This window comes from Papio anubis, chromosome 18, assembly GCF_008728515.1.
Source record: "Papio anubis isolate 15944 chromosome 18, Panubis1.0, whole genome shotgun sequence".
In the NCBI taxonomy this organism is placed as follows: domain Eukaryota; kingdom Metazoa; phylum Chordata; class Mammalia; order Primates; family Cercopithecidae; genus Papio; species Papio anubis.
The window spans coordinates 33264782-33281180 of NC_044993.1; the positions used below are offsets into that span (position 1 = coordinate 33264782).

The 16399-nt window shown below is 47.9% G+C and overlaps 1 protein-coding gene across 1 annotated transcript in view; it reads right to left on the minus strand.

Annotated features, from left to right (window-relative positions):
* Window positions 1–572: 572 nt before the first annotated feature.
* MT4 (metallothionein 4) overlaps window positions 573–16399 on the minus strand; it is a 53570-nt gene continuing 37743 nt past the window's right edge. The window contains exons 3-5 of the mRNA XM_017953387.3: window positions 4450–4507; window positions 1783–1848; window positions 573–843 (exon numbers count right to left, since the gene is read on the minus strand). Of these exons, the coding sequence (XP_017808876.1) occupies window positions 752–843; window positions 1783–1848; window positions 4450–4480 (189 nt within the window). The 5' untranslated portion in view covers window positions 4481–4507 and the 3' untranslated portion in view covers window positions 573–751. The remainder of the gene's footprint in view (window positions 844–1782; window positions 1849–4449; window positions 4508–16399) is intronic.

A 16399-nucleotide genomic window follows, 5' to 3' on the forward strand; every position in this document is an offset into this window, starting at 1 on the left:
GATTCAGCGCTCAAACCCATTAAACAGCTATGTTTGCACAATGAGGCATTCTGGGCTATGACAGGAGAGCCTGGCCAAGATTAGGTTACCCACAAAGCGGACCCTGTCAAGTAGTTTCTTTGGGTGGAGATCCCAGAAAGCAATGGTGGGGAATTGGGGAGGTGAGGCAAGGAAGGAGGCCACTGTAGGTTACATTAATGAGCAGGTTACTTCTGTGAGCTTTTGAAGCTCAGTGCTTCTAGAGACTTCTGGGAGACAGCATAGAATGAGTCTCAGAGTTGTTCCTTTTGAGGGGTAAAGATGCTGGGATATTTACCCACCGACCTACACTTGTCATTGGCGAAGGGCTATTCCCAGGGACTTTAGCTCCTCAATACTCCTGGCGTGCTCTGTGCATGGGTCAAGCAAGCTTGTGCAGGAGGAGAAAGTCCCCAGGCAGAGTCACAGGAGCTTGCAGTAGGCAACCATCTGTCACAGGTACAGGTGGGTGGCGGTTACAGGATCTGCAACAGAAGCAGCCCTTTTGGTCCTGCTGGGTTAGGGTAAAACAATGCTCTGAGCCACCAGACAACCAAGAGAGTGAAAACTTTATTGCCCCAAGTACTTTACATGAATGTGACCAACACCACATTTGGGCAAATATATAAAAAGCACAACCTATTGTACAATTATTCCACCTTCTCGATTCATGCACTGTACAGACACTTCCCAGGTTTCTCTCCTGGGAAGAGGTGGGCACGATGGATGGGTTTCATGGGCAGCAGCTGCACTTGTCTGAGCCTCCTTTGCAGATGCAGCCCCTGGCACACTTGGCACAGCCCGGCGGGCAGCAGGGACAGCAGCCTGAAAGAGTCAGGAGATGCGCAGATCTGCTATGGGTCAACATTCCCATCTCACCACTGCCCCTCCCACCACTTAGAGGAAGTAGGAAAAGAGGGGTGTGTGCATGAGGTTTCAATCCACATTAGCAAAAATCCTGGGACAGAAAGTTGAGGGATGTTAGAACCGGAAGGGATCCCAGGGGTCATCTAGAGTCCATCAGAAGCCCACAGAAAGGAGGTTTGCCAAGGTCATGAGACAGTGGCAAAGGCAAGACTAGAACCTAGGGCTCATGACTCCAGGCCAGTTCTACCACTCGGCAGAACAGAACCTCCCCTCAGTCTTTTTCCTGCTCCAAACACTATGGATGCCCTCATCCCTGGGTAGGCTGCAGCCATGGAGAGCTCTGCCATAGGTCTCTACACGGTTCTCGTTTCAGATATCTCCCAAATGGGTAAAAGGCATCTAGACTCCCTCCCCGCAAGCCCCAATCCACCGTGGCTGGAGGATTGAGAATGGGGATTGGACCTTTCTTTCTTTTCTTTTTCCTTCCTTCCTTCCTTCCTTCCTTCCTTCCTTCTTTCCTCCCTTCCCTCCCTCCCTCCCTCCCTTCCTTCCTTTCTTTTTTCACTGATTTTCACTCTTGTCACCAAGGCTGGAGTGCAATGGCGTGATCTCCACTCACTACAATCTTTGCCTCCTAGGTTCAAGCAATTCTCCTGCCTCAGCCTCCCGAGTAGCTGGAATTACAGACACCCAACACCATGCCCAGCTAATTACTGTATTTTTAGTAGAGATGGGGTTTCACCATGTTGGCCAGGCTGGTCTCGAACTCCTGACTTCAGGTGATGCACCCACCTCGGCCTCCCAAAGTGCTGGGATTACAGACATGAGCCACCATGCCTGGCCTGGATGGGACTTTTCTAACTCCCAGCCCATGGTGCCCCCAGTCACCATACTCACTCTTCCGACATGTTTTACAGTTGCAGGTTGTGCATTTGCAGTTGTCTCCACACATGCAGATTCCTCCTGGAAGAGAGGACAGCCACCACGAACGTGAGGATGGAGATGGAGTGGGAAACATAAGGCATGATGCCGATTGTCACAGTGGCAAGGCTTCTGGGCTGTCCTTGGGGACTGGCTGGACGAGAGGGTGACAAGGCTGCTGAGCATCACCCCAGTGTCAAGAACCATGCAATAGTCCACAGTCATAGGCCATGGATGGGAACTGGCATGGCTGCATCAATCATGCCTGGGATAATTGTAAAAATGCAGATTCCTGGGACCAACCCTTGAGATGTTCTGATTCATAAGTCTTGGTGGGGAAATGGAGTCCATATTTTTGAAAAGCAACTCAAATAATTCTTAAGTATAATGAGAACCAACAGACGAGGCCAATGTTTCCAAGCCCAAGGTTCCTCTGAGAATTATCAAAGCCTTTCACCCTCTCTTGGCTAGGCATACTGGCTCACGTCTGCAATCTGAGCACTTTGGGAGGCCAAGGGAGGTGAATCACATGAGGCCAGGAGTTTGAGACCAGCTTGGCCAACATGGAGAAACCCCATCTCTAAAAGAAAAAAAAAAAAAATTAGCCAGGTGTGGTGGCACACACCTGTAATCTCAGCTACTAGGGAGGCTGAGACACGAGAATCTCTTGAACTTGGGAGATGGAGGTTGCAGTGAGCCGAGATCGTGCCACTGCACTCCAACCTGGGTGATGGAGTGAGACTCTGTCTTAAAACAAACAAACAAACAAACAAAAAACCCTTTTACACCCTCGTCACCTTCACAAGTCAAGATGAAAACCATGAATGGTTTAAGAAAGGTGAAGGAACGTCAGTGAACTCAAAACAAGAGCCACAGAGCCACACTTTGTTTTGTTTTTTCCCTTCCTTTCCCTTTCCCTCCCCTCTCCTCGCTTCCTCTTCCCTTTCTTTTTCTTTCTTTTCATCGTTCCTTCCTTCCTCCCTCCCTCTTTCCTTCCTCTCTTTCTTCCTCCCTCCCTTTCTTTTTTCTTTCTCTCTTTCTCTCGCTCTCTCTCTCCCCCTTTCTCTTTCCTTCTTTCTTTCCTTTTTCCTTCTTTCTTTCTTCCTTTCTTTTGACAGGGTCTTGCTCTGTCACCTAGGCTGGAGTGCCATGGTGGGAACACAGCTCACTGCAGCCTCAAGCTCCTGGGCTCAAGTGATCTCCCTGCCTCAGCTTCCTGAGTAGCTGGAACCACAGGCACACATCACCACACCTGGCTAATTTTTTAAATTTTTGTAGAAACAGAGTCTTAGTATATTGCCCAGGCTGGTCTCAAATTCCTTGGGTATAAGCGATCATCCTGCCTTGGCCTCCCAAAGTGCCAGGATTATAGATGTGAGCCACCACCTTGGTTTTATACCATAATGACTATCTACACTTAAAAAAAATTATCCCATCTTTCATTTTCAGTTTCAAAATGCTGGAAGCTTCTGCCTCTTTTGCAAGTTTTTGGTACAGAGATGTCCAGTTAAAAGACAAAGGAGTCTTGTAAGACTTTATTTCCTTCCCTCCTTCCTTCCTTCTTTCCTTCCTTCCTTCCTTCCTTTCTCTCTTTCTCTCTTTCTCTCTTTCTATCTTTCCCTCCCTCCCTCCCTCCTTTCCTTCCTTCCTTCCTTCCTTCCTTCCTTCCTTCCTTCCTTCCTTCCTTCCTTCCTTCCTTCCTTCCTTCCCTCCCTCCCTCCCTCCCTCCTTCCTTCCTTCCTTCCTTGGGTCTTGCTCTATTACCCAGGCTGGAGAGCAGTGGTGCGATCCTAGTTCCCTGCAGCCTCGAATTCTTGGGCTCAAGCGATCCTTCCATCTGCGCCTCCTGAGTAGCTGGGACTAAGGTGCACACTACTACACCCAGGTAAGTTAAAAAAAGAATTTGTAGACATGGAGTCTCACTATGTTGCCCAGGCTGGTATTGAACTCCTGGTCTCAAGTGATTCTCCTGCCTCAGCCTCAAATTGCTGGGACTACAGTCATGAGCCACAGCACCCAGACTTGTGAGACTTCTTTATACTATTTCCAAGATTGTAAAAGCCCAGGATGGCGTTGAACCCCGATTTCTCTCCTTCTGACCAACATGCTCCTGTGGAATTAAGCAGCTTCAGTGACTCAAGAGTCCACATAAGTTAGGGGAGTCCACAACTCCCCTGACATCTGCAGGTGCTTAATGGTTTTAGCACTTTCATAGCAGCTCTGGGATGTGGTTGGCTGGGAATAAGGAACCTCAGTCTACAGATGAGGAAAGTGAGGACCAGAAAGAATAAGCGCCAGGGAGGGGATGGCAGCGATGGACCCAAACCAGGTTGCCAGGTTCTGGACCAGCGTTCTCCTCACTCTGGTGGGTGCCCTTAGGGGCCAATGCTAGAAGGACCAAAGTTTGCAGGTCCCCTGTCAGCCATTCCCTGAGCCAGGATATCAATTCTAGAAAATCAGGCTGGGAGCCAACAGAGAGTGGGAGCTGCCTCACAGGTGGCCAGTCCACCTGTCAGCTCCCAGGACGAACTCCATTGGTGGCTCCTAATTGGAGGGAAGAGAAGTTTTCATCAGGGACCTGCAGACTCCCTGTAGGAAGCTGGTCCAAGGTTCCCAGACCCCAGGGAGGGCTTCCTTACTCACCAGACATGCAGACACATTCCCTGGGGTCCATGGTCCAGCTGTCCAAAAGGCTCCAGTGCTGTCACGGTTGGGGAAGGGAGGCTGAGTGATCAGCAGCCAGAGGCTCCCCATTTATAGCCATGTGGGTGTAGTCTGCAGCTCACCCCACCTCTCCCTGGGGCCAGACGCTCTGCACACGGCCCAGCCAGGCACCTTGGGCTGGGAGTTGGGAAGAGTAGGCGGAGGAGGGCAGAGGAGAGACTGAGCAGTACAGTCATTTGGGTGGCTTTTCACCAGGGGTGCAGGTGGCTGCACCCACCTCACCCACCCACCTGGCAAGGTTTCAGGGAACCAGGCTCAGGCTCAAATGCACACATGGAGCTCAGATCAGCAGCTATGTCCACCCTGTCTCCAAGTCCTATAAATCCTATGCATTCTGTTATCTGCCATTTCTGTTCCCTCCTTCATAGGGGCTCCTCCTGCCTCGGCTTGGGGCCTCATCCTATCTCCCCTGGTTGACTGTAAAAGCCCTTACTATGGGCAGGTGGGGGCCTCTATCCTTGGCCCTGAGCTTTAGAAGGTCCCACCAAGAACCTCTACTGGCCGCACCTTCCTCATGAGTGAAAGGGTGGAAAATCAGGGAGTTGTGCCCACCCAGAGCATGCAAACTTTCCTTCTAGACCACACACAAAGCAGATGCAGCAAGAGGGGACTTGGGGGAGATTTAACCACCTCTTCACTCTCCATTATAACCCCATTCTTTGGTATGGGCAGCTGAGTACTTTTCAGTTTGTTTGTTTGTTTGTTTTGAGTTGGGGTCGCATTCTGTTGCCTAGGCTAGAGTGCAGTGGCTCGATCTCGGCTCACCGCAACCTCCACCTCCCGGGTTCAAAGGATCCTCCTACCTCAGCCTCCCAAGTAGCTAGGACCACAGGCGCAAGCCACCACACCTGTCTAATTTTTTTGTGTATTAGAGATGGGGTTCTGCCACATTGCCTAGCCTGATCTTGAACTCCTGAGCTCAAGTGATCTGCCCGCCTCAGCCTTCCAAAGTGTTGGGATTACAGGCCACTGTTCCTGGCCTACTTTTCAGTCTTTTGTAAAGTGCCCTATAGAGGATGAAGCTTCAAGCTTCCCTGACAAACTGCCATCTGCACCCAATCCCTATGGAGAAATTCTGGAGCTGGTGCTGATTACACTTCCTCCAGGAAGCCACCTCTGAACACTCTCTTTCTTAGTTGGGAGAAATCTCTCTCTGTATCTCTTGGTTGATGTGTCTGTATATTTCTCATGACATTTACTACTTGCTAAGCTGCTGTATGATTATTTGTGTTGATGGCTCTTACCTTTCTCGCCCCAATCTGGGAGCTCTCAGGTAAAAAACCTGTGCCTGAAGCATCTCTAAACCCATTCAACATTCTGCACAATGTTGGATGAATGGATGAATTAATCAGATGAGTAATCAAATGACCAAAGGCATGAATGAGAGAGTGGATATATAAGTGAACAAATGACTAAGTGAGTGACGAGTGGACAAATGCATGTATCTCCTGCATGTGGCTCTACTGAGGACCTCTGCTGAAATACGCTGTTGCCATTCAGAAAGGCGAAAAATGGGCCTGGCCATAACCATGGGAGATCATTCCTCCAAGTTCTCAGTTTGGTGGGGTCTCCATCATTCATCCATAAGGACCACCTGGGCCTCAGTCTGACCCATGGAACCATGGATTTTGGGCTGAGAGCTTCTAATGAGGAGAAAGGGATTTGGCTCCATGGTCATCAGCAGGTCACTGTGGCAGGCACTGGGGAGGGGAGGAGGGGGCAATACTGTAGTGATCCCCAAGTGGTGCCCTCCTTAAAGGAGTTCACAGCCTAGTAGGGGACATGTATTCATTCATCACCCTCCAAGGGTCAGGCACTGTGCTGGGCACTGGGGAGCCAATGGTGAGTAAAAGCAGTTTATGGTTCAGAAGGTCTGGAGGACATCTCAGCCCAGGAGATCCATGACCAGGTGTGGCTGCTCCCAGAGTCTTGAAGCTAGATCCATCTTCCCAGGCTTGCACCCCCAGCCCAGTTCTGGCACATCTCTCATGGCAGGCCCAGCCTCCTCCACCTCTTGGGCTGCCCTCCAGCAAGTATTAATGGCTTAGAAGGTCTGGCTTAACCAAGTGAGACCAGAGAGAGGAAGGGATTTCCCTTCACCTTATTGAAGCCATCTCTCTCCCTCCTCTGCCTAGGCCAGGAATCGCTTTTTCCCTGGATGATGGACAGTGTGAAGTTGCTTAAGGCCCCAACTGAATGCTAACATCAAAACCAGGCCAGATGCGGTGTCTCATATCTGCAATCCCAGAACCTTGGGAGGCTGAAACGGGAGGATTGCTTGAGACCAGGAGTTCGAGACCAACCTGGGCAGCATAGGGAGTCTTGTTTGAGCTCTGAGACTCAGAGCTGCTTGACCTCTCTGAGCCTCAGTTTCCTGATCCGCAAAATCTAGCTCGTGCAAATGACAACCCTGCAGCACTGTTGTTGTGGAGGTTAAATGAGAGAATACATATTAATCACTGAGTTCAAAATCTGGCGCAATATTATTATCACCGACGTTATTACTATTAATAGGATTATCACGATCTGTATCTAATACAAATTGGTAGTTTGGTTTGGCCACCCACCCATTTGCATGTTTCAGGCTCATAGATCACCATATGGTTCTGTAGTCCTGAGCAGGATGCATTCATCAGCCGTAAATATTGTGGGGTTTTAGTGTCGGGGCTCCCAGCTTTTACACTCAATGGAACTTTTGAGTCCCAGGGCCAAGAGAGCACGGGGCACTGTCCTTTCTGATTCTCTTTGCTGCAGTTTCTCTCTGTTTGGAAGCAAAGTTGACGTTTCACCTACAGAGGCCTCTCCTGAGGGGTATTTCTGGCCTTATATGTAGGAGTAGGCATGAGACCCTGGGGGTAAAATCAGAGAGGGCAGAGTGGCCTATGGGGCACCAGCTTGAATCCCAGAGGATCAGCACTGGAAGAACCCTGCTAAGTCAGAAGCCAGCCCCTCGTTGTCCAAATAGGAAAAACAGGAGCCCAGAGAGATGGGCCAAGCCCTGCCACTGAGCTTAGGTTGGTGACAGGGGATATTTGAATTTGACTTCTCAACTTGTTGCTGGCACTCATGCCTTACGTCCAAAGCCCTCGTGACAGAATTGTTCAGCACATTAAAGCCTCTGTGGCTTTATAAGCTGTTTATTAATTTTTTATTAGAAAAAATTGAAACATACTAAAAAGTACAAAGAATAGTATTCCAAACACCACTGTATCTACCACCCAGAATTAACAGATGTTGACACTGCCCTATTGCTTCAGCTCTTTTAAGAAATAAAAATTCAACAGGGCTGAGCACGGTGGCTCATGCCTATAATCCCAGCACTTGGGGAGGCCAGGGCAGCAGGATCGCTTGAGCGCAGGAGTTCAAGACCAGCCTGGCCAACATAGTAAGACCTTGCCTCTATTTAAAAAAAAAAAAAAAAAAGCCAGGTGTGATGGCATACGACTGTAGTCCTAGCTACTTGGGAGGCTGAGATAAGAGGAATGTTTGAGCCCAGGAGTTGAAGGCTGCAATGAGCTATGATTGCATCACTGCACTCCAGCCTGGGTGACAGAGCAAGGCTCTATCTCAAAAAAAAAAAAAAAAAAAAAAATTAACAGGTTAATGGCTCTAAACACCACCTATGTGCTGGTTGCCCCCAACTTATGCTTTCAACCCAGCCTCTCTTCCGAACTCCAATCTCATAGCCTGGCTGCTACTCAACACTTCCATGTGAATGTCAAACAGCATCTCAAATTCCTCCTGTCCTCAGCTGAGCTCCTGCTCACCTCCTGCCAGATCCTCCCGCAGTCTTGTCTGCCTCCATGGTTGCTACCTGATTTGAGCCACTATCATCTACCCTAGACTCAGCACTTGTTTCCTAACTGGCCTCCCTGCCTCTGCTCCTTTTGCTGTCCTTTTTACCTCTTTCCAAACCCCCTAATTAGCCACACAACACTCAGAGTGGTTCTATTAAAATAAAAGTTACGACCAGGCATGATGGCTCACGCCTGTAATCCCAGCACTTTGGGAGGCCGAGGTGGGCGGAACACGAGGTCAGGAGTTCGAGACCAGCCTGGCCAAATAGTGAAACCCCGTCTTTACTAAAAACACAAAAATTAGCCAGGCATGGTGGTGCGTGCCTGTAGTCCCAGCTACTCTGGAGGCTGAGGCAGGAGCATCAGTGGAATCTGGGAGGAGGAGGTTGTGGTGAGCTGAGATCCTGCCACTGCACTCCAGCCTGGGCAACAGAGCAAGACTCTGTCAAAAAAGAGAGAGAGAGAGAGAGAAAGGAAGGAAGAAAGGAAGAAAGCAAGCGAGAAAGAAAGAGAAAAGAAAAAAGTTACATTGTGTCACTGCTCTGCTCTGAATCCATTAGAAGCTTTCCATCTCACCTAGTGAACAAAAAAGCTCTTGGCCACCAGGTCAGCCCCTGTTTCCTCTCTGCCTTTGTCTCTATGGCACTTCCCAGCCTCTCTGCCTGCTCAATACTTGAACTTGTCAATCATGCCTCAGCCCCAGGGCCTTTGCACATCTCTAAAACCTCTTCCCCTAGGTATCTGCTTGAGCTATCTGGAGATATTTTTCCACTCCTTAGGTGAGGTAACCTCTGGCCACCTTATCTGAAATGTCCACACTACGTGCGTGCCATTTTGCTTTCTTTTTCCTCTTTGGTACTTTTCACCATGAAACATACTATATATTTTGCATATTTGTCTTGTTTATTGTCTGACTCCTTTTCCAAAATGTGAGCTTCACATGTGCAGGCATTTTGGTCTGTTTTGCTCACTGCCATATACTCAGTGTCCAGAAAAGCACCTGGAACAAGGCAGGGGCTCAATTTGTTGAATTGAATATATTGAAGTTTCTTTTATATTTCTTCCCAGACTCCTCCCCTCCTCTCTCCAAAGGAAGTCAATGATAAAATTCATGTGTATTCTCTCCATTCTTGTTTTTATTCTTTTCTTATGTATGTGTATACATGTATACAGTATTGCTTTATGTGTTTTTTTTTTTTTTTTTTTTTTTTTTTTTTTTTTTTTTTGGGGTTTCACCGTGTTAGCCAGGATGGTCTCGATCTCCTGACCTCGTGATCCACCCGTCTCGGCCTCCCAAAGTGCTGGGATTACAGGCTTGAGCCACCGCGCCCGGCCGCTTTATGTGTTTTTTAAAAGTACATAAGTGGTACCATAACATAAATACTGTTCTACAACTGTTTTTTCCTTCCATCTTTATGTTTTTTGTTTGTTTGTTTGTTTTGTTTTGTTTTGTTTGAGATGGAGTTTCGCTCTGTTGCCCAGACTGGAGTGCAGTGGCATGATCTCAGTTCACTGCAACCTCTACCTCCCAGGTTCAAGCGATTCTCCTACCTCAGCCTCCCAAGCAGCTGGGATTACAGACTCCAGCCACCACACCCAGTTAATTTTTGTATTTTTAATAGAGACGGGGTTTCACCATGTTTGCCAGGCTTGTCTCAAATGCCTGACCTCAGGTGATCCGCCCACCTCAGCACCCCCGAAGTGCTGGGATTACAGGCGTGAGCCCGCTTGTCTCAAATGCCTGACCTCAGGTGATCCGCCCACCTCAGCACCCCCAAAGTGCTGGGATTACAGGCGTGAGCCACCACGCCCGGCCCCATCACCAAGTTTTTGAGATCTATCTATGCTGATGCCCGATTATGATATCACATTGTATGAATACACCATATTTTCCTTATCCATTCCCCTACTGACATTTAACTTGCTTTCACATATCCTCTATTACAAAAATGCTGCAAGGAAGGAATAGCCCCATTCATGTTACGTAGATAGATGAGTGTTCATTCCTCCCTAGAAGGATGGCTAGGTTGTATGGGGCAATTGGTCTCCAAAGATCCTATGCCAATTTATGCTCCTTCTAGCAATTTCTGAGAGTCCCCATTTCCCCAGTACCTCCTCCGACACTTCCTTTATTCAGACTTTGAAAAGTGTGCCCACCTAATCAGTGTGAAGAAGTGCAACGGTATCTGAGGTACAATGTGTATGTTTCTGCCTCCCAGCTTCATCAACCATTAACATCCAGAGAGTGAGCCATGGTCCAGTCTTCCCCATGCTGACTGTCGTTTCTCATCAGCCTTTCACTCCCTAGCAAGAGACAACACGGTGAAGATCATGGGCTGCAGACCTTCGGACTTGGTTTTTATCCTGGCTCCTCTCTCTGTTTGCTGCATAACCTCAGACACGCCCCCTTGTCTCTGTGAACTTCAACTACAAAATGGGGATAAGTGGGTCTATTCATGAAGTTATGGTGAGAATTGAGAAAATAAAGGTCTGACATTTAACACACCAAGTGTTCAAGGAATGGTAAATGATATTAAGGTTTCATGTTTATAGTGTTTATAGTGGAGGGATAAGGCAACTTGACATGGAGTCACATATATCTGGAGTTCAGCCCCAATGCTTTCAACAAGGCATGTCACCTCTCTAAACACCAGTGTGCCATCTTTAAAAGGAAGATGATTATAAATGGAAGAACTACTCTCTTAGAGTAGTTCTAAGGAAGTCTCTCTTCCCAACCCAAATATATGCACAAACACATGCAAAATTCTGCTTTTCTGGCACCTAATTCCACTCTGGGAGCCCCAGTAAGGAACTCCACTGCCAATGTATAGCCAGCCTCCCAGGAGGTGGGTCTCAGCGCTGTGGATTGTAAAAACCAGGCCAAGGCTAATTAGGAGTTGCCTTGCTCAGGGCCCAAACCACCTGTGCACTAGGCAACCTTCACAGACTCTCCGGGGCTTGCGGCTGCTGGTTAATTACATGGGACTCTGCTCCACAGCTATAATTCAGTACCCACTGGGCAAGTGAAACCCTCTGCTTTGCACACAGCCCCCAGGAAGGATGAGTAAGGCTGAAGCCAACAATTACCCACACTCATTGCCCCCAGCAGCAAAGTGACTGGTCCAGGTTGGCTGATAGCCCAGATGCTGGCTTTGGAGAGGGTGAGGAGTCTCCCCGTCCGTTCTTTCTTCCTTCCCTCCTCTTTTCTTTCTTTTCTTTGTCCTTTTCTTCTTTGCTTGCTTTCTCCTTCCTCTGTTTTTTTTTTTTTTCTTTCTTTTCTTTCTTTCTTTTTAAGACAGAGTCTCACTCTGTCACCCAGGCTGGAGTGCAGTGGCATGATCAGAGCTCACTGCAGCCTCAAACTCCTGAGCTCAGGGCATCCTCCTGCCTTGGCTTCTCGAATAGCTGGGACTACAGGTGCGCTCCACTGCGCCCAGCCAATTTTGTTTTTAAATTCTTTGTAGAGACCGGGTCTTGCTGTGTAGCTCAGGCTGGTCTTAAACTCCCAGGCTGAAATGATCCTCCTGCCTTGGTCTCTCAAAATGTTGGGATTATACATGTGAGCCACCTTGCCCAGCCATTTTTTACCTTTCTTTTTTCTTCTGTCCTTCTTTAATCAATCTTTCAGCAACAATATTTAAGACCTACTGCATGCCGAGCTTTGAGCTTGCCCTCTGGATGGGGTGAGTGAACCAGACACAGAGCTGGGCCGTGGTCTTGAGGAGCTTGCTTTTCTAGTAGGGGTGATGAGTGTGTCCATGACTATCAGAAAAGGAGAGCACAGGCAGGGTTTCTATGAGGGCACACAAGGGCAGGGGGGCACTTGAACCACCCCAAGAGTGAGCACCTCCTGAAATGCTGTGTCCTAGGCACCTCACCTATCTCACTCTAATCTTGTCCCTTCATTTCTGCCAGTCTAGGCAGCCTCCAGGTTCCTCATGGGATGTTGGGGCTGGACTAGGGGTATTCAAGCTGTGCATGCTCAGAGCCCCCGGGTTCATGGAGAATGGTAGGGGCTGCTGTAGGTGGGATGCTAGGTCCATCTGTCCCCCACTTTCCCTATTTACGCAGGCAACTCCTCCTTCAAAACTCTGTTTCATCCTGTACATCCCACCTTTCCCCCCTCACACATAATGCCTTTATGGTACTAGGGGAGATAGTGCTGAGTAAGAACCAGTTGGAAAACTGCTGAATACAGGCCCTGCCTAGCAAGGTTAGTGGACTTGCCCAGGACAACAGAGATTTGTAGCAGATCTGCGTCTGCAGTCCCAAGTGGACGGAGCTCATGGCTCAATGCTTTTCTATGTTTTTTCTTCTTTTTCAAATTATTGTTTTGGCTGATGTGGTGGCTCATGCCTATAATCCCAGTAATTTGGGAGGCCGAGGAAGGACGATCACTTGATCCCAGGAGTTCCAGACCAGCTTGGGCAACAGAGGGAGAACTTGTCTCTATAAGAAATGTTTTAGGCCGGGCGCGGTGGCTCAAGCCTGTAATCCCAGCACTTTGGGAGGCCGAGACGGGCGGATCACGAGGTCAGGAGATCGAGACCATCCTGGCGAACACGGTGAAACCCCGTCTCTACTAAAAAAATACAAAAAACTAGCCGGGCGAGGCGGCGGGCGCCTGTAGTCCCAGCTGCTCGGGAGGCTGAGGCAGGAGAATGGCGTAAACCCGGGAGGCGGAGCTTGCAGTGAGCTGAGATCCGGCCACTGCACTCCAGCCCGGGTGACAGAGCCAGACTCCGTCTCAAAAAAAAAAAAAAAAAAGAAATGTTTTAAATGATGGCCGGGCGCGGTGGCTCACGCCTGTAATCTCAGCACTTTGGGAGGCCAAGGCGGACAAATCACAAGGTCAGGAGTTCAAGACCAGCCTGGCCAACATGGTGAAACCCCACCTCTACTAAAAATACAAAAAAATTAGCCGGGCACAGTGGCACCCACCTGTAATCCCAGTTACTTGAAAGGCTGAGGCAGGAGAATCTCTTGAACCCGGGAGGTGGAGATTGCATGAGCCGTGCCACTGCACTCCAGCCTGGGCGACAGAGTGATACTCCATCTCAAAAAAAATAATAATAATTAAAAATAATTTTTAAAATATAAAATGAACCAGACGTGGTGGCACATACCTGTAGTCCCAGCTACTTTGGAGGCTGAGGCAAGAGGATTGCTTGAGCCTAGAAGGTCCAGCCAAGAAGCTGTAGCAAGCCATGATTGTGCCACTGCACTCTAGCCTGGGTGACAGAGGGAGACCATGTCTCTAAGAAATATTTTTAATAGAATAGAAATTATATTTTATTCTCAACTATTTTTAAAACAGACCAGAATCGAGAATTAAATATGAAACCTTCTCACATTATCAAATACTAACATTAAGTTCTATTCATTTCAATTTATTTTAAAGAGATGAAAAAAGTCAAAGACTGTGGAAACTCCCTGTGTAATCTTCCCTGATCTCATTCTTACTCCACCACCAAACCAGGGAACCAATTTTACAAATTATGTTTATCATGCCCACACATAGTTTTCTTTTATTTTTTATGACCTATACTGTCTCCAGACCACGCATAGTTTTCTGCTTTTACTGCATATGTATGTATCTATAAAAATTACATAGTCTTGTGTTACAGGTTTATAAACCTTGTATAAAATGGCATCATTCGCCATGTAGCTTATTATCTTTTTTTGTCTTTTTTGTTCCTAAACTGGGAAGTTATTAAAAATCAGAAGTGTGGAAAGACAGAGACATCCCGTGTGTCTGAGAAAATCATATAAACTGGTCCCAAAGTGGGACTGGTGAGTGCTATGTCCCACCGAGCAATCACAGGCTGCAGCATCAGCATGTTAGAAAGAACACTGGACCACAGAGAGGGGCCCCGCGTGGCCAAAGATCTTATGATAGTGTGAAATTTCAAAATTGACTTACAATTTTAACTGCTTTATGGTATTCTACTGTAGAACTATTTCACAGTTTCTCCTTTTCCCTGTTGATGGGCATACAGACATTTCCACCTTTTCGTTATGATGAACACTCTTGCAATGAATATGTCCACATAGACATATTTCCTTATTTGAAATTCATCAGTTTCTCTAGGGGGCGTGCCTAGGAGTGGACTTGCTGGTTTGAAGGGAATGTGCTTATTCTACTTTACTAGATATTCCCAAATCGCTCACTGTAGAGGTTGACACTCCCACAAGCAAAGTACTCAAGTATCTATTTCTCTACATCCTTGTCAACACTTGGTATTATCAGACTTTCTAATTGTTTCTTTTCTTTTTTTTTTTTTTGGAGAGATAGGGGTCTCACTATGTTGGCCTGGTTGGGCTCAAACTCCTGGGCTCAAGTGATCCTCCCACTTCAGCCTCCCAAAGTGCTGGGATTACAGGTGTGAGCCACCATGCCTGGATTCTAATTTTTGCCAGTTAAACAGTGTGCTAGGCTTTGGGTTAGCCTTCTGGTTGAGACAGATACGACAGATATGAAATGTCACTTCCTTGGTTGTGGATTTACATTTCCCTAATTACTACTGAGGCAAAGCACGCTATTGTAAATTCTCTGGCCATGTGGACCTCCTCTCTGTGGTCCAGTGTTGTTTCTAACATGCTGCACCCCATGATTGCTTGGCCGGACACAGCACACACCAATCCCAATTTATATCATTTTCTCAGACACACTGGGTGTTTCTGTCTCCCCACGCTTCTGATTTTTAATAACTTTCCAGTTTAGGAGGCTCAAAAATGCCCTTGGAAGATGAAGATGATGAACATACTGGTATGTCCCCAGGGAGGTCGCCCAAAGTAGCTGGGGAGTGGAGGGAAGTGGCAGCCGGGATCAGCACCCTCGGCCTTCACGTCCACCAAAAGTGGTTGCTAACCCCATGGGGGATGGTCTTACCGACTTGAGCAAGGTCTATGTTAGGTTCCCGGCACTTTATCCCCTGTTCATTTAGAACCTTTTTCTTCCAGTTGTAATTAATTCATAGCAAGGAGTTCTGGACTCGGTCTGTAATGCCTCTCACAAATACTTGAAGAAGAAGGAGAGAAGCAGAGTAACTTGGAATTGACAAAATTCTAGAATGCCAGGGCTCTAAGAGCAGGAACATGGTCCAAACTTTCTCTTAGTCTAAACCCCATTTGCAGATTGGGAGCCTGAGGCCCACAGGGGAAGTGCCTTGCCTATCATTCCACCCCAATGCGACTCAGCTGAGTGGGCTGGCAAATTGGGGAGGAAACTCCAGGTGCCTTTGAAACCTCTTAGGCGGCTATGGAGTGTGGCCATTTGCAGAACCAACTTCTTGGATGAAGCAATCGCGAGGACCCCACAAAGTGCCATGTGGTTCAACCTGTGGTACAAAGAAGGTTTTATGATGTCATTGAAGAGTTCAGACACCCAGAAAAGAAGTCCTTGGCGGGCATCACAGAACCATATGCTCAGATGTGAAATTAACTAAGGCGCCCCAGTGCACCTTAAAAAGAGCCTATCTCTTCTCTCATGCTCCGTTTTTTTGTTTGTTTGTTTGTTTTGTTTTCTTGAGACTGAGTTTTGCTCTTGTTACCCAGGCTGGAGTGCAATGGTGCCATCTTGGCTCACTGCAACCTCCACCTCCTGGGTTCAAGCGATTCTCCTGCCTCAGCCTCCCAAGTAGCTGGGATTACAGGCACCTGCCACCATACCCAGCTAACTTTGTATTTTTAGTAGAGATGGAGTTTCACCATGTTGGCCAGGCTGGTCTCGAACTCCTGACTTCAGGTGATCTGCCTGCCTCAGCCTCCCAAAGTGCTTGAATTACATGTGTGAGCCACTGCGTCTGGCCTCATCTCTTCTTTTCCTTCTTCTCCCTTTTCTCTCCTCCTCCTTTTCTCTCATTCTTCCTTTACCCTCTCACCTCTCATTTGTCTCCTGTCTCTTTTCTCTCTCCTAGTGCAAGAACACCAGCCTGGGACTCAGAGCATCTGAATCCTCCAGACTCACCCACTGGCATCACTCACTCACGAGTTCACTTCCCTGCCCGGGCCTCCATTTCCTTGAAAGAATGAGGTGTTCACACCTGGAAGACTACTCAGGCCCCTCCCAG